The sequence below is a fragment of the Neomonachus schauinslandi genome, chromosome 9 (genome assembly GCF_002201575.2).
Source record: "Neomonachus schauinslandi chromosome 9, ASM220157v2, whole genome shotgun sequence".
Taxonomy (NCBI): domain Eukaryota; kingdom Metazoa; phylum Chordata; class Mammalia; order Carnivora; family Phocidae; genus Neomonachus; species Neomonachus schauinslandi.
In genome coordinates this window covers 35,525,403-35,552,944 of record NC_058411.1, presented here as the reverse complement: position 1 = coordinate 35,552,944, position 27,542 = coordinate 35,525,403, and the positions used below count along the sequence as shown (strand labels likewise).

Here is a 27,542-nt window from a genome sequence, read left to right as displayed (position 1 = left end):
CCGTCCCATTCTTAGAATTGACACTTTCATGTCTTCCTTACAGATGCAGAGAAGTGGAGAGTAGAGAAGATACTGGCCTAATAGTAATTACCGAGGAATAGCATCACTGGCCCCTTCCTAATACTTCTCAGATCTAGCTGACACAGTGCCTGATGTTCTACCTGTACAGTTATTCCTTTGAGCTCCTTTCCTTCTAATCTGCTTTTTAAAGTACATTAAGAAATACACTATGGGGGCGCCTGGATGGCTCAGTCGTTAAGCGGCTGCCTTCGGCTCAGGTCATGATCCCAGGGTCCTGGGATCGAGTCCCACATTGGGCTCCCTGCTCAGCGGGAAGCCTGCTTCTCCCTCTCCCACTCCCCCTGCTTGTGTTCCTGCTCTCGCTGTCTCTGTCAAATAAATAAATAAAATCTTTAAAAAAAAAAAAAAGAAATACACTATGCCCTCCAATGAATATGGAATATGTGTGTATTAGAGAAATGAGAGATATGGAACGAGGAGAGGCTTTTTGATAAAAGCAGAAGGTTTAAAGGTTTGTAGCAAATTTTCCTCTTTTCCAACAAAGTATAAATAGTATTAACAGCTTTAAACATTAGATAATATAATAAAATATGATCATTTTCATTGTCAAAGAAATGCCTTATGCAGGAAATTCTTACTTTATTCCTGTCCAAGTCTAAACTCTCTTGAATGAAGTCATTTACAGCAATTTTTCCTTCCAGACGTTTCAAGGCTCTTTTTTGTTCCCTACACCTGTCTTGCATCTGGGACGATTCTCTAGCGGCTTCTTCAGAGTGACGCGGCAGCTGCTGTAGGCGCTGAGTGAGCGTCAGAATTTCCCGCTGCAGGCCTTCAGTCCTCTGTGGGGAGGAAGGATAGCTAAACCTCCTGAGGGCCCATGATCTCTACTTCATTTCAAAGCTATGTGCAAGTTCTACCGATACTGACATGGTAGTAATGTTATATTACTACCTAGGTGAGCTGGGAAGACTTAAGATTTGACACGTATCAGCCGGTTTTAGAAGAAGAAATGGAAAGGTTTGATATACAAAATGAGACATTTCAGTTAGTACTGAGAAATAAAATTGTATAATGAACTTTAAGCAAAAAGTGAAAGAAAAAATTGGAACTCTACAATGAACAGACTGCAGCAGATTTTATGAACACATTGAACCTAAGCAATACCTATCTTCGTTTGCATTTTAAGGTGAAGAGGCATGAAATTTTACTCAACTGATTTGGACATGACAAGGAGATATAGCCATTGAAACTTGCTGGTTCAATCTTTTCATAGAGTCGGCCAATAAATTCAAACAAAGAACTGATCTGACAATGTATTTACTGCATTGGCTGACCTGACCAGGATTTAGGCATGATGGACACATTATCTTCACCGTACCACTATTTCTAAGCCAGGATTCACTGAGCTTACACTGAACTGTACTAAGCATTTATCATGTATTATTTCATTTAATCCTTACCACTCTGATAGGAGCTATGCCCTTCCAGCCCCCACCCCCACCCCATCCCACCAAATTTTACCAATGAAACTGAGGCCCAGAGAGGATAAGTAATCTACCCAAGAGCACACAGCTGGTAATGGCTGAGCTGGGATTCATACCTGGGTTCTCTGCTCTTAATAAATACACTACACTACCTCTGCTGTAATAATGGACATCCTCTTCCCTTTTATCACTGTAGTAGTAAAAATAAAATCAAAGTTAAAATTCAGAGCCACAGAATTTACTAAATCGGCTAATATCAAAATTGACATGTTAAAAGAAACAAGTTTGAAAGAATGACTTGTCGTCAATACACCTACAAACTTCCAAGATCTCTCTTTTGCACCAATTTCCTGAATCCTCTCTTTCACAGCTTGCTTGGTGGCTGGTATGGGGACAACATTGCTGCTCAGGAGAGTAGCCAACTGACTGAGGAATTTCTGATAGTGGGATCGTGCAGTTTTGGTTTCCCAGCCGAATGAATGTGGAGGTCTGTCCAATGTCTGTTTTTCCTCATGGGTTGAATCTTCTTGACACTCATTCCAAATTTTCTGCCCATCTTTTGGTCCTTCAGAGTGAAAAATGTGTCTTTCAAAGTTCTTGGTCAGGATAGCTTTACCTTTATCCTAAATATGCCAACACACATGTTAAACTTCCCATTTGGAATTTAATATGGAGACATTTACTTCCTTTTTTGAAATATAAATATAGTCATAATACAAAACTTTAGGAGCAAGGTCCTCAAAAGAAATAAAGAGTTATGGAGTCATGAGAGAGACAAGGGCATACTCAACGGAGCAAACTAGAACATCAAGAGGTATTAAAATGATCATATGGAGAAACTGGTTTGAGAACATAGGAAATTTAGCTTGGAGAAGCAGCTAACCAAACAGCCTCAGTTTATGAAGTTACACTCTTTACAGAAAATTTTGAGCTAATAAATGTAGAATGAATGACAGAAATTTTAAAATCAGCATTTTGCATCTAATAAAATAACTGATTCAGGCAAGGATCACCAATGAATGTTAAGACAATTAAGTGACAATTTGGGGGGGAAATGGATATTTCCATAAAGACTTCATTATGGTTATAGAACATGACTTAGTAGTAACACTTTTGATGATGTAAAAGTATAAATGAAAGAAGTCCCATTTCTTTCGCCCAAATTTTCCCCTGTGCTCCTGTAATCATCCTGCTTCCATCGTAAATAGCCTGAGGGTGGGCGGGGAGGATGATGCTTGTATTTCTTTCCCAATCTCCCACAGGAACATTTTACCTTTATAAATTCTAGCCCTCTTTCTATTTCTCAGTTTCACATGACAAAAAGCCCAGAAACGGAACCTATTTACTCAGCTTCTAGAGTTGAAGGTGTCAAGAAGGTGGAAAGAAGGCTAGAATTGTTGAAGTAATGATGGGTTTGCATCACTAAAAGGCTAAAAGAGGCAGAATAAAAGGGCAATGGGAGAAAAGGTCAGAGTTGCATGGATGCTGGTTTGGGAGAGTTTTTCAAGAATGTGACAGATTAGTGAGAGAAGTGAAAAAAATGGTAAGTGTTATTGTGAATTACTTAAGAGGGGCAATTAAAAATTGGAATTACTTTAAACTGCTTTGAAGGTAGTTCCTGAATTTTTTTAAATGGAAACCCTCTGGGGTGCCTGGGTGGTTCAGTTGTTAAGTGTCTGCCTTTGGCTCAGGTCATGATCCCCGCATAGGGCTCCCTACTCCGGGAGCCTGTTTCTCCCTCTCCCACTCCCTCTGCTTGTGTTCCCTCTCTAGCTGTCTCTCTCTCTCTATGTCAAATAAATAAATGAATCTTTCCAAAAAAATTTTAAAAATAAATGGAAACCTTCACATTAATTGGATTATAATGGACCTTGTCTTACATTCAGATTATATAATAAACTGTTAAAGTCTAAGGATTTCAAAATAAACTTTCACCACTTCCTTGACAACAGAATGGCTCCCATCCTCCTCCAACATTCTTCTATAAAACCTCTACTCATCCTGTGAATTGCTATCTACTAGGGACCAGGCTCATCTCTTCTTTCTAAACCCAACTGATGCCATAAATCTAGATTTCAAGGTCCAATATAGATGATCCACCAGTTTAGCTTTGTGACTCCTGTGCCTTGGTTTCAATGACTTTCACTTACACCTCTCTTCAAACCTTACATTCAGAGCCCAAAACCCAGATGTTGTCAGCAGCAGGAAGTAACCCATACCAGAAATGTAAAACCCAACACTTCATTCTCTAACTACCACCTCTCCAGTTCTCTTTCAACTTGGTTCCCTCTAACGATTCTGCAGTATCAGAGATCTTAGATCTGCCTTGTGACTTCTCTCTGTCCTTCAGAAAGGCTTTCAGTCAACCACACTGCACTGCTTCCTCTGATCCTCCATAAGAAGGAGACCAACTACTCAACATTTGCCAATTATCTCTTGGAGTAACACAAGGTAATAAAATTCCTGTTTCTTTAAAAGTCAATCAAAATTGGGGCGCCTGGGTGGCTCAGTCGTTAAGCGCCTGCCTTTGGCTCAGGTCATGATCTCAGGGTCCTGGGATCGAGCCCCGCATCGGGCCCCCTGCTCCGCGGGAAGCCTGCTTTTCCCTCTCCCACTCCCCCTGCTTGTGTTCCCTCTCTCGCTGTGTCTCTCTCTGTCAAATAAATAAATAAATAAAGTCTTAAAAAAAAAGTCAATCAAAATTTATTCTCACCTTCATATTCATATAAGGGGTGAATCCATCAGTACCTGCTAACTTTTTCTCCAAAAGGCCTGCTTTTCGTTCTGCCTTTTCTCTTTCAAACAGATGTACTCTGTATAAGATATCAGTAGGTAACAACATCATGAAACCAACTCAATTTTCAAATTTCAATTAAAAATAATTAAAAGAAATAATCCCCACTTAAAATGTATTAAATATGTGTATCAAGTAGAAATGTACTTTCTATGAAAAGAGCTGTGCAGTTACCCATCTATTTCTAGGGAGAGACTAGAAATGACAGAGAAACGGAGAGAAAAACAATCCCGTGCTAAGTCCTCTGGTAGTTCCCCTGGGGAAGGTCAATTTTTAAACCATCCTTTTCAAGGGGAAATTTGGGCATGAATATTTGCCTGCCACTATTGGTAACACTGTAATGATTAGGAGGTTCCACAGGGATACAAGTACTCCTATTTTAATAACACCTGATAGGCTCTTCCACTGGGATTTGATGAGAGGAAAAGGAATTAGAATAATGATGCAGTAATAGAGAATAGCTTATGTAAAAGCTTGTTTTAGTATCAAATATACAAATAGCTAATTATTTGCTTTTTGGAGTTTTTTGTTGTTTTGTTTTTGTTTTAAGATTTTATTTATTTATTTGACAGAGAGAGCCACAGTGAGAGAGGGAGCACAAGCAGAAGGAGTGGGAGAGGGAGAAGCAGGCTTCCTTCAGAGCAGGGAGCCCAATGCAGGGCTTGATCCCAGGACCCTGGGATCATGACCTGAGCCAAAGGCAGACGCTTAACAACTGAGCCACCCAGGCGCCCCTGGTTTATGTTTTGATTATTAATGCCTAGGTTTGGCAATATTTTCTATCCTGTACCCATAGTTAGGTTAAAGTTTCAATCTATCTTCTATGTTTTTTTTTTCTCATCTAAAAATTATAGCTTACAGAATTAATGAATTTGGGTCAGTTCAAAAGAAATTATTTGTATTATCCAAACAGAAAATTTTACCTTAAAAGGTTATATTAGAGACATGCAGGACACACTCAAAAGATCTAACACACCTATAACTATAACCCTAGAGTGAGAGTAGAGATACAATGGGATAAAAACAATATTTGAAAAAATAATTCCCAAGATTCCAAACATGATGAAAGATGTAATTGATAGATTCCATAAATTCTATAAATCCTCAGCAGGATAGATATAAAGAAAGCCACAACACGACACATCATAGTCAAATTGCTACCAATAAAAAGCACCCATTATTCCCTTCAAAGGTACAACAATAAGACTGACTAACTTTTCAACAGAAACTATAGAAGTCAGAAGATAATTGGATGACATCTTAGAATGCGATAAGAAAAAATACTGGCAACCCAGAATCCTATACTCAGAAAAAAAAAAAAAGCCATTGAAAAAATGAAAACGAAAATAATATAGTTTCAGAAGAAAAAAAAAGGAAAAACTATCAGAGGAAATGCATTATAGGAAACACTAGAGGGCATTCCAGTCCAAGATGGTGACATGGGAAGACCCTGGGCTCACCTCCTCCATGGAGGCACCAGGCCTACATCTATTTGTACAGCAATTCAGCCTGAGGGGGAGTTGAGGGCTGACTGAGCAGCTTTTGCACAACAGAGGATGGGGAGACCCCATGGAGAGGCAGGAGAGACAGAGATACCTTGACTGATACCTCTGCAAGCTCTGGGTCACTGGCCCACGCCAGCCCCAGATGCCCTGGGGCTTGGAGGGATAGCTGGAGTTGGAAAAGCAACTGGAATGTGGAGGAACTAGCCCTGAAACCCTGCCCAGGGTGAGGGAGCTACTGGAACTCTCTCTGGGTCAGAGAGGCTGGCAGGTGGCACAGTTTGTGCTCCCTCTCCACCTTGGTGATGAAGATGGGAGCAGGGTTCCAGATGCTGTGGTTGACCTCAGTGAGCACTGGGAGCCTGGCCCACACCAGCCTCAGATGCCCTGGGGCATGGAGGAACAACCAAGGTTTCAAAGAGCAGCTAGGGTGTAAAGGAGCTAGGTCTAGAAACTTGCTGGGCAATGAGGGAACAGGTGGAGCTCTCTCTGGGTAGAGGCGCTGGGGAGCACCAGGGTTTACATTCTTCTTTCACCTTAATGGTGCAGATAGGGCAGCGTCCAGGCACCATGGCCAGCCTGTCACACCAGCAAACCCCATGCCCCTGGCCCACACCAGCCCCAGATACCCTGGGGCACAGAAAAGCCACAGTTTAAAAGAGGAACTAAATAGAAAAGAGCCAGCCCTAGAACTCTGAAAAACACCAGGGGGAGCTGCTAGAACTCTCCATTTTGAAGGGGCTGGTGAGCACCACAGTTACATTCCCCATCCACCTTGATAGTGTGGATGAGGACCACACTAGTGAACAAGGTCCAAGCACCATAGCCAATCTACCACCTCAGTGAGCCCCAGGCCCCTAGCCCACACCAACCCCAGCTTTCACACAAAAGCAGCCCTAGTGTGGCGCACACTGGACACCTCTGGTGTCCACCACTGGTTCAGCAATCACTAGAGCTCCAGCCGTCATACCAAGGTGATACAGGCACAAAGCACCTGGAAAATTCAGCTCCAGACAGCTTACTAGGGTACCCCCAATGCAGAGCACTCTGGGACCTCCTAGCTAATGCCTGCTTTGGCTCAGCTGCCTTGCCACAGTACCCCCTGCATGGAACACCCTGGGAACTCCCAACCCATGCTCGCCTCAGCTCCAGCTGCCTTGCCAGAACACCTTCTGCATGGGGCACTCTGGGACCCCAAGCCCACACCCCACCTCAGCTCTAGCCACCCCACCATGGAGCCTCCTATACAGAGCATCCTGGGACAACCTGGCCCATGCCAACCTCCATTCTAATCACCCCAAGAGGACACCCTCTGCACTGAATACCCCAGGACATCCCAGCTTTCACCCACTTCTGCTTCAGCTGTCCTCCCAGGGTAGCCCTGTGCAGCACCCCAGAATTCCCTGGCCCATGCCCCACCTTGGCTCTAGCTGCCCTGCCAGGGCACCCTCTGCACAGAGATACCCAAGATGTCCGGTTTGTACCCACTTCAGCTTCAGCTATCCTGCCAGGGGGTCTTCTGCACAGAGAACCCAGGAATCACCCCAGCCTGTGCCCACTTAAGGTTTAGCTGTCCTGCCAGGGCAATCTGCGTGAAGAGCCCCAGGACCCACTGGTTTGCACTTGATTCGACTTCAGCTGTCCTGCTGTTGCACTGTCTGCACAGAGTCCTGGGACCACCCAGGTCCACACTCACTTGAGCTCCAGCCATCCCAGCAGGGTAGCCACAGCACAGAGGGCACTGGGAATGCCAGCCCATGCCAGACAGAGCTCAAGCCAGCCAGCTAAAGTCACCAGGCACATAGTATACAGGAGATGACATTACACAAGACCATTCCTTCAAGTTTAGGAGAAGTAGTTGTACTGCCTAATTCATAGAAACAGACAGTCCAGCAAAATGGGGAGACAGAGGGATATCCTCTGAATGAGCAAACAAGACAAAACCCCAGAAAAAGAACTAAATGAAATGGAGATAAGCAATATGCCTGATAGAGAGTTTAAAGTAATGATTATAAAGATGCTCACCAGATTGGAAAGAAGAGTAGACTCAGTGAGAACTTCAACAAAGAGATAGAAAATATAGAAGAGAACCTATCAGGATTGAAGAATACAATAACTGAAATGAAAAATACATTAGAGGGAATCAACAGTAGATTAGAGGATGCAGAAGAATGTATCAGCAATCTTGAAGACAAGGTAATGGAAAGAACCCTAGCTGAACAGCAAAAAGAAAAAAGAATTTCTTTAAAAAGAGGATAGGTAAGGGATCTCTTGGACAACATCAGGCAAACAAACATTTGCATTATAGGGGTTCCAGAAGGAAAAGTGAGAAAGGGAAAGAAAAGTTATTTGAAGAAATAACAGCTGAGGGGTGCCTGGGTGGCTCAGTTGGTTGAGCATCTGCCTTCAGCTCAGGTCATGATCCCAGGGTCCTGGGATCAAGCCCCGCATCAGGCTCCCTGCTTAGCGGGGAGCCTGCTTCTCCCTCTCCCTCTGCAGCTCCCCTTGCTTATGCTCGCTCACACACTCTCTGTCAAATAAATAAATAAAATCTTAAAAAAAAAAAAAAAAAGGAATAACAGCTGAAAAATTCCCTAACCTGGGGAAGGAAACAGACCTCCAAGTTCAGGAGAGCTCCAAACAAAATGAACTCAAGGAGGTCCAAATCACCAACACATAATAATTAAATGTCAAAGGTTAATGATAAAGAGAGAATTTTAAAAGCAGCAAGAAAGAAGCAACTAGTTACATACAAGGAAAACCCCATGAGGCTCTCAGCTAATTTTTTAGCAGAAACTTTGCAAGCCAGAAAGGTGTGGCAAAGAGCTAAAAGGAAAAAACCTACAACCCAAAGTAGTTGGCAACATTATCATTCAGAATTGCAGGAGAGATAAAGAGTTTCCCAGACAAACAACAGTTAAAGGAGTTCTTCACCACCAAACGAGACTTACAAGAAATGTTAAAGGGACTTCTTTAAGTGAAAAAGGAAGGCCATAATTAGAAGTAACAAAAATATAATAAAAAGATATAAAATATATGACAGCATATATATATAAGACATGGAGGAGAGAGTAAAAAAAAAGTTCTTTTAGAATGTGTTCAAACTTGGGGTGCCCAGGTGGCTCAGTCGTTAGGCATCTGCCTTCAGCTCAGGTCATGATCCTGGGATCCTAGGATCGAGCCCTGCGTCAGGCTCCCTGCTCTGTGGGAGGCCTGTTTCTCCCTCTCCCACTCCCCCTGCTTGTGTTCCCTCTCACTCTGTCTCTCTCTCTCTGTCAAATAAATAAATAAAATCTTAAAAAAAAAAAAAGAATGTGTTCAAACTTAAATCAACTTACTATAAACTGCTATATATTTAGGATCCTATATATGAACCTCAAAGTAACCACAAACCCAAAACCTATGATATATACACAAAAAATAGAGAGAAAGTATTCAGGCATAACACTACAGAAAGTCATGAGTCACAAGGAAAGGGGACGTGAGGAGAAGATAGAATAACTACAAAAATAACCAGAAAACAATTAACAAAATGAAAATAAATACATACCTATCAGTAATTACTTTTTTTTTTAAGATTTTATTTATTTGACAGAGAGAGACACAGCGAGAGGGGGAACACAAGCAGGGAGAGTGGGAGGGGGAGAAGCAGGCTTCCCGCGGAGCAGGCAGCCCGATGCGGGGCTCGATCCCAGGACCCTGGGATCATGACCTGAGCCGAAGGCAGATGCTTAATGGCTGAGCCACCCAGGCGCCCTTCAATAATTACTTTAAATGAAAATGTTCTAAATGCTCCAATCAAAAGACAAAGTGTGGCAGAATGGATTAAAAAAAAAAAAAACAAGAGCCATCTATGTACAGCTATAAGAGACTCACTTCAGACCTAAAGACTCATATAGACTGAAAGTGAAAGGATGGAGAAAGATATACCATGCAAATAGAAATGAAAAAAACCCCGAAAAGCCAGGATAGCAAAACTTATAACAGACAAAACGGACTTTAAAACAAAGCCTATAAAAAGAGACAAAGAAGGGCATTACATAATGACAAACAGGTCAATTCAACAGAAGTATATAACAACTGTAAATATCTATGCAACCAAAATTGGAACATTTAAATACATAAAGCAAATATTAACAGACATAAAGGGAGAAACTGACAGTAATATAATAATAGTAGGGGACTTTAACACCCCAGTAACATCAGTGGATAGATCATCCAAGCAGAAAATAAGTAAGGAAACAGTGTCACTGAATGATATATTAGATCAGATGGACTTAACGATATATAGAGAACATTCCATCCAAAACAATGGAATACACGTTCTTTTTCAGGTTCCCATGGAACATTCTCCAGGATAGATCACATGCTTTGAAACAAGTCTCAATAAATTTAAGAAGACTGAAACCATATTATGCATCTTTTCTGACCACAATAGTGTGAAACGTTCCATGCTCATAGATTGGAAGAGCAAATATTGTTAAAATGTCTAAGCTACCTAGAGCAATCTATACATTCAATATAATCCCTATCAAAATACCATCAACTTTTTTCACAGAGTTGAAACAAATAATCCTAAAATTTTATGGAACCAGAAAAGACCCTAAATAGCCAGAGGAATATTGAAAAAGAAAACCAAAGCTGGTGGCATCACAATTCCAGACTTCAAGCTCTATTACAAAGTTGTAATCATCAAGACAGTATGGTACTGACACAAAAACAGACACATAGATCAATGAAACAGAATAGAGAACCCAGAAATGGCCCCTCAACTCTGAGGTCAACTAATCTTCAACAAAGCAGGGAAGAATATCCAATGGAAAAAAGACAGTCTCTTCAACAAATGGTGTTGGGAAAATTGGACAGCCCCATGCAGAAGAATGAAACTGGGCCATTTCCTTACACCATACACAAAAATAGACTCAAAATGGATGAAAAACATAAATGTGAGACAGGAGTCCATCAAAATCCTAGAGAACACAGGCAGCAACCTCGATGACCTCAGCTGCAGCAACTTCTTGCTAGACACTTCTCCAAAGGCAAGGGAAACAAAGGCAAAAAAGAACTAGTGGGACTTCATCAAGATAAAAAGCTTTTGCACAGGAAAAGGAAACAGTCAACAAAAACAAAAGACAACCGACAGAATGGGAGAAGATATTTGCAGATGACATATGAGATAAAGGGCTAGTTTCCAAAATCTATAAAGAACTTATCAAACCCAACACCCAAAGAACAAATAATCCAATCAAGAAATGGGTAGAAGACATAAACAAACATTTCTCCAAAGAAGACATCCAAATGGCCAACAGACACATGAAAAAATGCTCAACATCGCTCAGCATCAGGGAAATACAAATCAAAACCACAATAAGATACCACCTCACACCAGTCAGAATGGCTAAAATTAACAAGTCAGGAAACAACAGATGTTGGCAAGGACGCAGAGAAAGGGAAACCCCCTTACACGGTTGGTGGGAATGCAAGCTGGTGCAGCCACTCTGGAAAACAGTCTGGAGGTTCCTCAAAAAGTTGAAAATAGAGCTACCCTACAACCCAGCAATTGGACTACTAGGTATTTACCCCAAAGACACAAAGGTAGTGATCCAAAGGGGCACCTGCACCCGTGTTTATAGCAGCAATGTCCACAATAGCCAAACTATGGAAAGAGCCCAGATGTCCATCAGCAGATGAATGGATAAAGAAGATGTGGTGTATATATACAATGGAGTACTACTCAGCCATCAAAAAAAATGGAATCTTGCCATTTTCAATGACATGGATGGCACTAGAGGGTATTATGTGAAGCGAAATAAGTCAATCAGAGAAAGACAATTATCATATGATCTCACTCATGTGGAATTTAAGACACAAAACAAAGGATCATAGGGGAAGAGAGGAAAAAATAAAACAAGATGAAATCAGAGAGGGAGATAAACCATTAGAGACTCTTAATCATAGGAAACAAACTGAGGGTTGCTGGAGGTGAGGGGGGGGCTAGGGGGATGGGATAACTGGGTGATGGACATCAAGGAAGGCACATGATGTAATGAGCACTGGGTATTATATAAGACTGATAAATCATTGACCTCTACCTCTGAAACTAATAATATATTATATGTTAATTAATTGAATTTAAATTAAAAATCAAAAAATTAATAATAAATTTAAATAAATTTTAAAAATAAAATAAAATTAGGTAAAGGATTTTAATAAATATTTCTACTAAGAAGATATACAAATGGCCAATAAGCACATGAAAAAATGTTCAACTCTTTAATCATATGGAAATACAAATTAAAATCACAATGAGATGCAACTTCATATCCACTAGAATGGCTATCATAAAGAAGATAAACAGTAACAAGTGTTGGTGAGGATGTAGAGCAGTTGGAATCCTCATACATTGCTGGTGGGAATGTAAAATGGTGCAGCTATGTTGGAAAATAGTCCAGAAGTTCTCAAAAGTAAACACAGAGTTACTTTATGGCCCAGCAATTCTACTTCCAAGGCATATACTTAAGAGAAATGAAGCATACAGTCATATAAAAGCTCATACAAGAATGATCACAGCAGCATTATTCATAAAGCCCCTCCAAAAGAGGGAAACAACCCAATGTCCATGAACTGATGAATGGATAAGAAAACTGGTATATTCATATTACAGAGTATTATTCAGCCATAAAAAGGAGTGGAGTATATGGATTCATGGTTCAACATGGATTAATCTTAAAAATATTGTGCTAAGTGAAATAAGTGACACAGAAGCCATCTATTGTATGATTGCATTCATGTGAAATGTCCAGAAAAGTCAAGTCCAGAGATAAAGAATGTAGATTAGTGGTTGTCAGGGACTAGAGAGAATGGTATGGGGAGTAATTGCTAATAGACTTGGGGATTCTTTGGAGGGTGATGAAATGTTCCGGAATTGAATAGCGTCAATGATTGCACAACCTTGTAAATATACTAAAAACTACTGAATTTTATACTTAAAAAAATTTTTTTATTAACATATAATGTATTATTTGTCTCAGGGGTACAGGTCTGTGATTCATCAGTCTTACACAATTCACAGCACTCACCATAGCACATGCCCTCCCCAATGAATTGTATACTTTAAAGAGGTGAATTTTTTCTTTTCTTTTTTAATGAAGTACAAGTGATCCAAAGGGTGAATTTTAATGGTATGTGAATTCTATCTCAATAAAAATGTCTTTTTAAACATAGTAATTTTGAGTCAGGTATTACAGGAAATCCTACTAAGTTTAAATTCTGTGATCAATCAGGAATGTGAAGTTTATATACTGTTTTCAAGCTATGACAAATGACATGTTTGAAAACAAACTAGAAAATTTCCTACCTTAGACGGTTTTCTAGTTCTATAATTCTTTCAGTTAGATCCCAGTTGCCTCTTTCAAGATTCTGAATATTGGTGTTTTTCAAAGATTTAATTCTGGTTAGAGAAGCAATAAGTTCCTCTAGATCCTTGATATCATCTTTCAGGGACATTATCTGGAAAGACTGTTGCACATTATTTTCTTTGTAACTTTCTAGCTCATTCTCCATTTCTTGCAATGAAGTTTCTTTTATGAGGAGCTTGTTTTGAAGATTTCTTAGCTAATGAGAAAGGGAAAATCATAATTTTGGTTTTAGAAAATTCATGACTTTAAATCACTATGGGTATTTAAGTTATACATTATTTTTTAAAAAGACTTATTCATTTATTTGAGAGATAGTGAGCGAGCAGTGGTTGGGGCAAAGGGAGAAGGAGGGAGAGAATCCTTAAGCAGACTCCTGAGTGCAGAGCCCACTCGGGGCTCTATCCCAGGTCCCTGAGAGATCATGACCTGAGCCGAGATCAAGAGTCAGTCACTCAATTGACTAAGCCGCCCAGGTGCCCTAATTATACATTATTATACAATAAAATGAAGACTCTCAAATCTCCTAACAGTATATTCCAATGTTACATATATTTTAAAAATTATTTCAAGGGGTGCCTGGCTGGCTCAGTTGGAAGAGCTTGCAACTCTTGATCTCAGAGTTGTGAGTTTGAACCCCATGTTGATTGTAGAGATTACTTAAATAAATACATAAACTTATAAAAAAATAAAATAAAAACTGAAGCAGTATAATTTTAAAAATCCATCAAAATGACACATAGTGTTTAGAATAGGTTATTAACAAGTTAGTAACAAGTGTTAATAACCTCATCAACATTAAAGTTGTTTAAATCTTGTTATAAGAGTAAATTATAGGGGCGCCTGGGTGGCTCAGTCGTTAAGCGTCTGCCTTTGGCTCAGGTCATGGTCCCAGGGTCCTGGGATCGAGCCCCGCATCGGGCTCCCTGCTCCGCGGGAAGCCTGCTTCTCCCTCTCCCACTCCCCCTGCTTGTGTTCCCTCTCTCGCTGTGTCTCTCTCTGTCAAAATAAATAAATAAAATCTTTAAAAAAAAAAAAAGAGTAAATTATACCAATAATGAATTGTATAATTCCTAGCAGAAAAGAAATACTTAATGCTTTGGCCATAGATGCTTGCTTTATGATGGTTGTGAAGAGGAATATGTTCAGAGGCCTCTCTCATAAAGAGATGCCTATGTTTATACCACTTGTTTCCTGGAACATAAGAGAGCCACAAGCTGCTAACTGAAAAAGACCAGGGACGCCTGGGTGGTCAGTCAGTTAAGTGTCTGCCTTTGGCTCAGGTCATGATTCCAGGGTCCTGGGATAGAGCCCAGTGTCAGGCTCCCTCCTCGGTGGGAAGCCTGCTTCTCCCTCTCCCTCTGCCATTCCCCCTACCCCCCTCCCCTTTCCCCCCCCCCCCCCCCCCCCACTGCTTATGCTCTCTGGCTCTTTTTATCTCTCTGTCAAATAAATAAATCTTTCTAAAAAAAAGTCTCTGTTCTTCTATCTGATAAGTGAAGAAAGCTCACTAGATAAAGAAAATTGAGGTACTGCTAACATTCAGGGGTCAATTAACTTTTAATGTAACCTATTTTGTTCAAATTTCTTAATAGACTGATAAACATGTAAAAGAGGAGGAAAGGGGGCAAATTTGATTTGACATTATAAAAATCATTAGCTTTATAAACAGAAAAGGGTCAGGAATATTTAGTTATTGACCAAAAAAAAAAAAAAAGACCTCAATGTGAGACAGGAATCCATCAAAATCTTAGAGGAGAACATAGGCAGTAACCTCTTTGACATCGACCACCTTAACTTCTTTCAAATCACGTCTCCAAAGGCAAGGGAAACAAAAGTGAAAATGAACTTCTGGAACTTCATCAAGATAAAAAGCTTCTGCGTAGCAAAGGAAACAGTCAACAAAACAAAGAGGCAACACACAGAATGGGAGAAGATATTTGCAAATGACACTACAGATAAAGGGCTGATATACATGATCTATAAAGAACTTCTCAAACTCAACACCCAAAAAACAAATAATCAAGTCAAAAAATAGGCAGAAGACATGACATTTCTCCAAAGAAGACATACAAATGGCTAACAGACACATGAAAAAATGTTCATCATCATTAACCATCAGGGAAATTCAAATCAAAACAACATTGAGATACCACTTTACACCAGTTAGAATGGCAAAAATTGACAAGGCAAGAAACAACAAATGTTGGAGAGGTTGTGGACAAAGGGGAACCCTCTTACACTGTTGGTGGGAATGCAAGTTGATACAGCCACTTTGGAAAACACTGTGGAAGTTCCTCAAAAAGTTAAAAATAGAGGTACCCTATGACCCAGCAATTGCACTACTGGGCATTTACCCCAAAGATACAGACGTAGTGAAAAGAAGGTCCACATGCACCCCAATGTTCATAGCAGCAATGTCCACAATAGCCAAACTGGGGAAAGAGCCGAGATGCCCTTCAACAGACGAATGGATAAAGAAGATATGGTCCATATATACAATGGAATATTACTCAGCCATCAGAAAGGATGAATACCCAACTTTTGCATCAACATGGATGGAACTGGAGGAGATTATGCTAAGTGAAATAAGTCAATTATCATATGGTTTCACTTATTTGTGGAACATAAGGAATAGCATGGAGGACATTAGGAGAAGGAAGGGAAAAATGAAGGGGGGTGGAATCAGAAGGGGAGATGAACCATGAGAGACTATGGACTCCAGGAAGCAAACTGAAGGTTTTAGAGGGGAAGGGGCTGGGGGTGATGGGTATTAAGGAGGGCACGTATTGCATGGAGCACTGGGTGTTATACACAAACAATGAATCATGGAACACTACATCAAAAACTAATGATGCACTGTATGGTGACTAGCATAACATAATAATAAAAAAAAAAGGAAAAAAATTGCATTAATGACAAATGCTATAATTCCTAATAGTACAGCAGTGGGAAGACAAGGCATTTTAAACTAAATTTTTAGTCCAGTGTGTGTATAAAATGTGTTCTAATTCTAAAAAATTCTGTGAAATTAAAACAATGTTCTCAAAACATACCTTTATGTATTTTTTTTTATTATATCACCACTAAAAACACACACTTCAGTGAGGCCGTGGAGTTTATAGAGAAAGAAAGTATGGAAGAACAGAAAGACCTCAAAATTTGGAGGAACAAGACAAACTGTGGCCATAGGCAAGTCAGTTAAATTTTCTTACCCACCTCACATTGTGTTTGTAAGGAATAAAAATAACATATATCAAGGGCCTAACATAGTGTCTGTCACATACAAAAATATAATAGACTAAATTGAAAACATACAACTAAATTGCAGGTACACACTAAATTGAAGTCTGTGCTCCCTTAGAACTTGAAATTATGTCATACAAAAGGCACTCCACAAACTTCCCTAATTAGCTGCAGAAATGACTGAGATATCTGAAATGGAGAAGAGGTGGTAGAGGGCACAGAAAAGATCATGAAGATGAAGTGAAAGATTTGAGCTCAAGCTAAAGACCATTTCTCTTCTTCATTGCCCAGCCACACTGACAGTAAGAATCCTCTGTGCTCATTCTTCATCCACTATAATTCCATTTTTATATCATTCCATTTCTCATCCCTTATTCTCCACCATGGAAACTCTTCTCTCAAAAGTCACCAGTGGTCCCTTATCAGATTCAATAATTTCTTTTCAGTTGTCACCAGATTCCACATGTCACTGAAGCATTTGACACCATTGACCATGCTCTTTTCTGGATATGGTCATTGGTACTTGGTATCCATTCCCACCCCTATGATGTCTTCTTATTCTGCAGAACTAGAAATAAAACTTTGTTTCCAGAGTCCTTGTGGGGGCCGGGATTCTCTAGGCCAATGGTTCTCAAACTTCAGCAATGCATCAGAATCACCTAGAGGGCTCATTAAAAAACAGATTGCTAGGCCTACATCCAGAGTTCCTAGTTTGGCATGGGGTCTGAGAATTTGTATTTCTACCAAGTTCCCAGGTGACATTCATGTTGCTGGTCCGGGGAACTACATTTTGAGAGCCATGCTAGGTGAGCTGCACCAAAGAGATGTACTCCCACAAAATTTAGAATAGAGAGGAGGCCATTTTCCCACCACTAATTCTGCTGGTAAGCAAGGTCAAGGAGGGAGCCAGAGAAAAACATTGCATTACTTAGCTAACAGCTTCGTGGAGGTTGAGAAGCAGCTGTGCCTGTGCAGGAAAGGCTCAGTGGGGGGTGTCTGGCTCAGTCAGACACCTTAACCTGAGTGGGTTAAGGCGTCTGACTCCCTCTAGGGTCGTGGCTGGGGTCATGATCTCAGGGTCCTTGGGGCTGGCCTGCTTCATGCTCCCTGCTCAGTGGGGAGTCTGCTTCCATTCTGCCCCTCTCCCGTTCATCTTCTCTCTCTCTCTCTCTCTCGCAAATGAATAAATAAAATCTTTTAAAAAATAAAAATAAATAAATAAAATAAAGGCTCAGCGGCAGTTGCAGCAACTTCCTGACCTTAGGATCTCATCCACAGTGTGTGTCCTTGAACTCATTCATCCAGTTCTGGCCTCAGCTCCACACCCAGAACTTCCAATCACTCTGTATACATAATTCTCTTCATTAAATCATTTTCGGTTTGAAATACTTAAGGTGGTTTCTGCTTTCTGCAGTGAATCCATGACTGATTCTTGGCATTCATGAAACTCCTTTTTCTCTCCCTCCCTGATTACTTCTTTCCAGTTTTCTTTGGTGGTTTTTTTTCTCTTGCATGGAGGCATTCCTTGTGCTGATATTAAGGAACTGTGCTAAACTGGATGTAACAAATTCTATATGGGGGGGGGGTTTCTTTAAATGACCACAGAAGATGTAAATGAATGCATGGGTTTTTAAATGCATCTTATATTTTATAAAGCTTCCCAGGGTGAAGAGTCTGGAATTGAATGAACACTTCATGGCCAGCCCCACAGTCTCTAGGTTGCACTGACTTCATCATTTAGACTGCTTTTTAATTCCATTTTTGGCACAGACCAATCTTCTTTTTAAAATACTAGTCCATTTCCCCCAAAATATGCATTATTAAAAGCTGCTCTATAGTCTTGACCCTTAAGCAATTCTCAAGGATACTACAGCCTTCCTACCATAGAGGAACATGGCTTGTAATATGAAGTTGGGTTTTTAGGACATTCTGACAAAATTCTGAATAGGAATCAGTTTTGCAGTCTGAAGTAGTGAGGAAAGGAATTCTGAAAAATAATTACAGTATCATTAAGCTAAAATTTCTTAGAATAAAATACAACCACTAGTGAAATAATATATTTAACAAATTCTCCCTAGAGAAAAGGAGTGGTTAGTTAAGAGAATTATTCACCATTACTGGTTGATAATGAAATGGTTTGGTTTAAATTTTTCTAACTTGTGCTAAATAAACTCTGGGGTCAGATTCTCACCCCTTCTTACTTTTCATACAAGTAAAACTTTTTACTCCTATGTTAGCTATTACAAAGGAGCTATTCTTTTGTAGCATTTTTTTTTTTTTTAACTAGGCCCCATGCCCAATATGGGGCTCAAACTCATGACCCTGGGGTTAAGAGCTGCATACTCTTACTGACTAAGCCAGCCATGGGCCACTGTGGCCTTTTTTGAGCACGTCCACTCCTTTCTCCAGGTGTTCATTTGTCAGTTTCTACTTGTTAACCAAAATATTATTTGCTTCATCCCTATGTTTATGTATTGCAGATCAGAGCCTGTTTTAAGACCAATTTATTTAATCATAAATGTATTTACTTAAAATAATGGGCTAAGTTGGGGCGCCTGGGTGGCTCAGTTGGTTAAGCGACTGCCTTCGGCTCAGGTCATGATCCTGGAGTCCCTGGATAGAGTCCCGCATCGGGCTCCCTGCTCAGCAAGGAGGCTGCTTCTCCCTCTGACCCTCCCCCCGTCATGTAGTCTCTCTCTCTCTCTCTCATTCTCGCTCTCTCAAATAAATAAATCTTTAAAAAAAAAAAATAATAATAATGGGCTAAGTATTCTATGAAAAATCCATTTAGAAAAGACCTTTTAATAATAAGATCAAATGTTTTAAAAATGGAAAGTTCAAAATTCATTTATATTTTTGTAAAAACATGTTAATTAGATCAGAGTCATTTTTGATTAACCCTTTTTTAAATCCTCCCCTCTAGTTACTAGGTCTGTTCATTTTACCTCTAATATGTCTCTCATATCTATCCCTCTCTTCCCATGCCTGCTGCTTTGCTGCCTTGTCTTGTTTTAGGGCCCCATTGTTCATCTCATGCGCTGTTACAAGACCTCCTACTTGGTCTTCCTGCTTCCCATCTAGCACCTCTCTAAGCCATTCTTTATTTGACCAACAAGCTTTCAGTATCTTCTATGTTCCAGGCATGTGCCCAGAGAAAATTAAGAACTCTCAAAAATTTCCCAGCTCATCAGGGAGACCAATTATAAAACAAATAATTAGAATGTACCTTAACAGGTATAATAATAGTGGTATGAACAGAATGTTCTAAGGACACAAGCAAAGAATATCTCTTCTATCCTTAGTTGTCACTTCAGATCATATAATATCACTCTTCTTTTAAAGGTCATGATAACTCTATGTTTAGCTTTTTGAGTGTAAAATATTTTTGAAATGACAACACTTTAGAATGAAGGAAAGATTAGTGGTTACCAAGGGTTGAGGGTAGGAAGGAAGTGGGTGTGGATATAAAACGGCAACAGGAAAGATCTTTGTGGTGTTCAAACTGTTCAGTATCTTGACTGATTATTTAGAACTTTATACACATAAACACACAAATGAATACAAGTAAAACAGGGGAAATCTGAATAAGATTGGTGGACTGGTAGACCGTGTTGCATTAATGTCAATATTCAGGTTGTTACATTATATTATATTTTACAAAATTGACTACAGGATAAACTCAGCAAAGTGTATAAAGGATCTCTCTGTATTATTCCTTAAAACTGCATGTGCTTCTTCAATTATCTTAATAAAAATTGCAAGTAAAATTAATAATAATTGGTTTTGATATATTTTTCTTTAGCAGCAAAATTGGCATTGCCAATTTTCCATTCACCCCCTCCAAGGCTGCATCTAACCAGGTTTCTACTATTTGCCTTATTACTACACTAAGGAAAGAAAAAACATCTTATCTGCATAAACACAGTCATATTGCCCTCACAAATAAAAAATCTCCATGAAAAATCCAGCTAAAAATACTGGCAAAACACTTTACATTTATTTTAAGTTTAACACACCAGGCCTTATTACACATATTATCAGTAACATTTTTTTACAAGTTGTTTAACTCCTATTTATTCCTACAGCAGCTTATCCAGCACTACGCCAACTGTTCAACTGTTGTGCCTAGACAACACAATCACCAACTGAACGCTTTAATATTTATCACGTCCATATCTGACTTTCTTAAATAGAGCCCCTCTTGCACCTGTTTCTCCATTATTGGGCAGAAACACATGATAATTATTTTTGTATGTCTCACAAAGAAATAAAGTTGATTATAACAAAAAAGTTTAAATTCATGCAGTGAATAGAAAAACTGCCTTATCAAGACAATTGTGTTCCTGTGGGATTAAATAATAGGTTATTGGAAAAGAGAAAGATGACTCATGCTGAGGTATTCTGTTGAAATCACTAGATTCTTTTATTAATATATATACCATCTAAAACGAAGTCAAAATGAGACCTTGTAGAGCCTTTCATATACCTGCTTTGATAAATAGATTAAAAATATTTATAGTTACCAAATGATTTATGTACATGTAGAGATTTGCTTTTAAAAAGTACTTTGAGGGGGGCACCTGGGTGGCTCAGTCGTTGAGTGTCTGCCTTCGGCTCAGGTCATGATCCCAGGGTCCTGGGATCAAGCCCCACATTGGGCTCCCTGCTCCGCGGGAAGCCGGCTTCTCCCTCTCCCACTCCCCCTGCTTGTGTTGCCTCTCTTGCTGTCTCTCTCTCTGTCAAATGGATAAATAAAAAAAAATCTTAAAAAAAAAAAAAAGGACTTTGAGGGTGCATGGGTGGCTCAGTGGGTTAAGCATCTGCCTTTGGCTCAGGTCATGGTCTCCGGGTCCTGGGATCAGGCCTAACATCCGGCTCCCTGCTGAGCAGGGAGTCTGCTCCTCCCTCTCCCTCGGCCTCTCCCCCCTGCTCATGCTCTCTCTCTCTCAAATAAAGAAATAAAATATTCAAAATAAATAAATAAATAAATAAATAAAATAAATAAAAAGTACTTAGAAATTCTTAAAAATAACTTACATATTTTCTTTTGACAAGGTTTAAAACTTGTGATTTTTTTTGACGATTTGGTTTAAAAGGCTTCTTTATGAATTAAGCATAAACATAAACCTTGATCTAATCCAAATCTGAATGATCAAAAATCCCAAATTTAGTAAATATTAATAGGAAGTTATATTGTGGACAAGAAGAGTGATGCTACCCATACTAAAACTGCTACAGTTTTCAGGTATTGGCATTACATTTTTCTGGGGAAAAAAAAAAAAGACAAGTTAAGAAATCTTTTCAGTGTTATAAAATGGATTGTATTTATATAAACTCCATTTAAATTTAAGCTCATTCACCTCTATGCTAAAGGAGGGAAAATATTAGAATAAATAAAATTGAAAGAAATAGGTTTTTATCTACATATCTATAGATATAGATACATATTTTCTATTTTGAGAGAGAAAGTGCATGCAAGTCAGGGGGAGGGGCAAAGGGAGAGGGAAAGAGGGAATCTTAAGTTGGCTCCATGCTGACTGTGGAGCCTGACTTGGGGCTCCATCTCATGACCCTGAGATCATGACCTGAGCCAAAATCAAAAGTCAGATGCTTAAACAACTGAGCCAGCCAGGTATCCCTCTTTATCTATATATTTAAATAAAGTCTGGAGCCAGGCTATTGAGAGATGAGAAAGCAGAAAAGAGGACCCGAGGAATAAGGCCACTGTTGTGGGCTTAGTTTTGTCCTCCCAAAATTCATATGTTGAAGTACTAACCCTCAGTGACTCAGAATGTGACTATATTCGAGGACAAGGACTTTAATTTAATTATTTATTTGTCAGAGAGAGAGAGAGCACAAGCAGGAGGAACGGTAGGCAGAGGGAGAAGCAGGCTCCCCCTGAGCAAGGAGTCCAATGCGGAACTCGATCCCAGGACTCTGGGATCATGACCTGAGCTGAAGGCAGAGGCTTAACCAACTGAGGCACCCAGGCATCCTAGGGACTTTTTTTTTTTTAAATTAATTTATTTATTTGAGAGAGAGAGCGAACATACATGAGTTGGGGGGGAGGTGCAGAGGGAGAGAGAGAAGTCTCAAGCAGACTCCTCGCTGAGCACAGAGCCCGAGATCATGACCTGAGCAGAAATCAAGAGTCGGCTGCTTAACTGACTGAGCCATCCAGGTGCTCCGAGGACAGGGTCTTTAAAGGGGTAATTAAGTTAAAATGAAATCTTTAGGGTGAGCCATTAGCCTATGTGACTGATGTTCTTATAAGAAGAAGAAATTTGGACACAGTTACAGAGGGAAGACTGTGTAAAGACACGGAGAAGAGATGGCTATAAACCAAGAAAAGAGGTTTCAGAAGCAACAAACCTTCTCACCACACACACACACACACAGTCATTAGGTGAGGTGATGAAAGCATTAATTAACCTTATTGTGGTCATTATTTAGCAAAATATATGTATATCAAAACATCACATTGTACATCTCAAACTTACATAATGTTATATGGCAATTATATGGCAATAAATCTGAGAGGAAGAGGAGAAGGAAGAGAAGCGGCAGGCAGAGGGAGAGGGAGAAGCAGGTTCCCTGCTAAGCAGGGAGCCTGATGCGGGGCTCGATCCCAGGACCCCAGGATCATGACCTGAGCTGAAGGCAGATACTTAACCAACTGAGCCACCCAGGCACCCTGTTTCATCAAGTATTATATAAGACTAGTGGGTATTTTACATTTGATGCTATGTTTTAAATAGGAACACAACGTTTCCATTAAAAAATACTTAAAACATATAGTTGATTTTTTTTTTAAGATTTTATTTATTTATTTGATGGAGACAGAGATAGCGAGAGCAGGAGCACAAGCAGCGGGAGTGGGAGAGGGAGAGCAGGCTTCCCGCCGAGCAGGGAGCCTGATATGGGACTTGATCCCAGGATCCTGGGATCACGACCTGAGCTGAAGGGCAGCCGCTTAACCGACTGAGCCACCCAGGCTTCCCTAATTGATTATTTTTACATAAATTTTGAGCATAGCAGTTCCTAAACACTATTTTAACACTATAGCATTTAGCAGTCAACTCAAAAGCACTCAACTACGTATGATCTTCAAAAGGATTTATCTGGCAAAAGACAGATTTGGGTCTAAATTAGTGCTCCTCAGTGATAAGACAGTTCAATATTGAGAGAAGAGCAAAACTGAGTTAAGATAATACTTTGAGCCCTTTATCAGAATGTTTCTCTCCCTACTTTTACAGAGGATATAATTTCCCTTGGCATTTTGTTTTCAGATAATCCATATACCTCTGCTAAAAGGTTCTTGTTTCTCACCAACAAACCAGTAAGGTCAGGATGGACTGGGTCAGCTGCCCTTTTGTTGTACATCATTGGGTTCTTGGTGGGAACCACAACAGGTGGATCAAAACAAGCCTACAAAGAGAAATTACAAATTAATTAACTAAACATGTACCCTATTGATCAAAACCAACAATGTTCTAACCCACACAAGCTCAAATAAGTAGCTTTAAACAGAATACAACTTTAAAATGTTTATTTTGAGGCGCTATGGTAACCAATGCAATGGGTCTCAGGAAAATAACAAATAACATGTTGACCTAAAAGACCACTTTACATTTTTTTAAAAATTGCTACCTGATAATTTATAACACCTTAAATAAAGTACATCTAAATAAATATAATTTCTAAGAGTATAGGAAACAAGAAAACACATACAAGATATCTGGGGAAATTTTAACTCACATCCAATAAAACCTTTATAGAAACTTGAAATATTAGAAGGCCATTGATGAAAGATATGCCACTATTTGTTTTATTTTTGGTTACAAATCACTTCCTATGCATTACATTATTATACAAATTAATTTTTTTAAATCTGATTTCAGTAAATCAACAACAATTTTGTGTTTCTTCCACACCTATATTGAGGGTAAAGATTAGGGCATATTTACCTGTAATACAATATCTCCTCCTATTGTCAAAAGGGTGTGCAAAGTGTAATTGTAATTTGTATAACTTGTGTTAAGAACAAAGTTTATGGGCGCCTGGGTGGTTCAGTCCTTAAGCGTCTGCCTTCGGCTCAGGTCATGATCCCAGGGTCCTGGGATCGAGCTCCGCATCAGACTCCCTGCTCTGCGGGAAGCCTGCTTCTCCCTCTCCCACTCCCCCTGATTGTGTTCCCTCTTTCACTGTGTCTCTCTCTGTCAAATAAATAAATAAAATCTTAAAAAAAAAAAGGAACAAATTTTATATGATTCAAATAAAACCAAGAAAAATGTATTAACATAAATCTCTAAAAAGTGTATAAATGTATCACATGGTACTTAATGTACTAAAGGAACAAAATGTATTTTTCTAAAGTTATCAGGTTTTAGAATTTTACGCTTACCTAAACTAGGAAATAGAACTGCACAAGAGAATACAAAATAACTATGTTTAACTATTTAAAGAAATAAAAGAGGGATGCCTGGCTGGTTCAGTAGGTGGAGAGTGCAACTCCTGATCTTGACATTGTGAGTTCAAGCCTCAGGTTGGGTGTAGAGATTACTTAAAAATAAAATCTTTGGGGTGCCTGGGTGGCTCAGTCAGTTAAGCGTCCAACTCTTGATTTCTGCTCAGGTCATGATCTCAGAGTCATGAGATTGAGCCCTGTGGGCTCTGTGCTGAGTGTGGAACCTACATAAGATTCTTTTTCTCCCTCTCCTTCTGCCCCTCATTCCCTCTGCTTGCACACTCTCTCTCTCTAAAAAAAAAATAATAATAATATTAATATGAAATAAAAATAAATTTTAAAAAATCTTTAATAAAAGATAAATAAAAGAGAATTTTGAAAATATAAATAAGCCACAAGACCACAAAGAATAAACATGTTGGAAAAAACAACTAAATAAGATTTCTAGAAATGAAAAGTATAATAATTTTAATTCAAAAATTGAATGGTGGGGTGCCTGGGTGGCTCAGTGGTTAAGCGACTGCCTTCAGCTCAGGTCATGATCCCAGAGCTCCGGGATCAAGTCCCACATCAGGCTCCCTGCTCAGCAGGGAGTCTGCTTCCCCCTCTGACCCTTTCACTCTCTCTCTCTCAGATAAATAAATAAATAAATCTTTAAAAAAAATTTGAATAGACACATTAAAAAGCAGATTAGACCTACCTGAAGAAGGAGTGAATTTATATGAAGGAATTATCAAGAGGACAGCATATAGGAAAAAATAAGTGGTAAATGTAAAAGAGAGTTCAAAGACACAGAGAACAACATGAGGTGGTCTATCATATGTCTATTTGGAATCCAAGAAATTTATAACTTGGAGAATGGGAAGAGGCAATATTTAAAGACATAATGCCTGAGAATTTTACAGAATTGTTGAAAGATATCAATAAAGTGGTCAAGCAAATCCCAAGAAGAGTAAATAAAAAGAATTCCTTACCTAAACACTCATAATGAAATTGCAGAATGTCAAAGAAATATCTAAAAAGCAGATAATAGAAAGGACAGATAATTACAAAGAAATGGATGTTGGACTGGGGAGTGACTTCTCAAAAACACAGAAGATAGAAAACAGCAAAATGATAGCTGTAATGCACTAAGAAAAATATATCATCTTTCACTGATTCTGAGACACAAGTTTTCACATCTCTGCAACTGGGATGCATCTTTTTTTTTTTTTTTTAAGATTTATTTATTATTTGAGAGGGAAAGAGGGAGAGGGGAGAGGAGCAGAGGGAGAGAGAGAATCCCAAGCAGACTCCTGCTAAGCATGGAGCCCAACACAGGGCTCAGTCTCATGACCCTGAGATCATGACCTGAGCCAAAATCACAAGTCAGATGCTTAACCACCTGAGCTACCCAGGTGCCCTAACTGGGGTGCATCTTAAAGTTGGTATCATTTCATATTGTGGATAAGTTAGCTGGCAAAATTTTTAAATTTTGTAATAGTGCATAAAATAGTAGTGTTTCTTCAAATCAAGGATATATTATAACTGGCAGTTAGAATTTTATACTGAATGAAATTGTTTTAATATGGGGTAGCATAAAGACATTTTGGCAAACAAAAACTGAATTTACCAATATGCCCTCATTTAAGAAAATTCTAAAGGATAGATTTCACATAGAAAATTAACTCATAAAGTCTGAAATACCAGCAAGAATAGTGGACAAAAGGGGTGCCTGGGTGGCTCAGTCATTAAGCATCTGCCTTCAGCTCAGGTCATGATCCCAGGGTCCTGGGATCGAGCCCTACATCGGTCTCCTTGCTCAGTGGGAAGTCTGCTTCTCCCTCTCCCACTCCCTCTGCTTGTGTCCCCTCTCTCGCTGTGTCTCTCTGTGTCAAATAAATAAAATCTTAAAAAAAAAATAGTGGACAAAAATAATAGTAAATATATGGGTATATTTAAATAAGCATTAATTTAAAAAATCTGATTTATGGGGTTGAAAATAAAGAATAGAACCAATACAGGACAAAAAATGCATATACATGAGAGGAGAGAAATAGTCTAAAGCATTATAAAATGTTCAGATTTTTCAGGAGTAACATAAAAATTTCAGTTAACTGTTAATTATACATGTTAAAATAGCTAATATAAGTACTAAAACAGGGGTCATATAGCATATAACTTCTAAACTAGTAGAAAAGAAAAAAATGGAATAAAAAAATCAATACAAACAACAAAACAAAAATATAATCAGTTTTTGACATGATAAGAGGAAGGAAAGGGAACAGAAAAATAATGGGACAATAGAATATGCATAATGTAATGATAGAGATATATCCAACTAGTCAGTAATATCAATAAATGTAAATGGACTAAACTTTCCAGTTAAAAGCAAAGATTATCAACATTATTTGAAAAAGCAAAAAACTGAAAACTCACATGTCAAATAAGAGTTTAATAGATAAATAACTTGTGGTATATTCATACAATAAAATACTACACAATTATGAAAATTATTAATAACTAGATACATCAACACAAATCTCACAAAGCAAAAGAAGTAACAAAAGAATAAAAGCAGTATAATTCTATTCAAACAACCTTTCAAAATGGATAAAAATAATTTTAATTAGG

General features: G+C 39.0%; 1 protein-coding gene across 1 annotated transcript in view; it reads right to left on the bottom strand.

Annotated features, from left to right (window-relative positions):
* Nucleotides 1–27,542, bottom strand: part of LOC110590588 (coiled-coil domain-containing protein 170-like) — a 43,880-nt gene that overhangs the window by 13,148 nt on the left and 3,190 nt on the right. The window contains exons 2-6 of the mRNA XM_044918081.1: nt 23,765–23,890; nt 13,159–13,415; nt 4,219–4,318; nt 1,823–2,128; nt 660–860 (exon numbers count right to left, since the gene is read on the bottom strand). Of these exons, the coding sequence (XP_044774016.1) occupies nt 660–860; nt 1,823–2,128; nt 4,219–4,318; nt 13,159–13,415; nt 23,765–23,890 (990 nt within the window). The remainder of the gene's footprint in view (nt 1–659; nt 861–1,822; nt 2,129–4,218; nt 4,319–13,158; nt 13,416–23,764; nt 23,891–27,542) is intronic.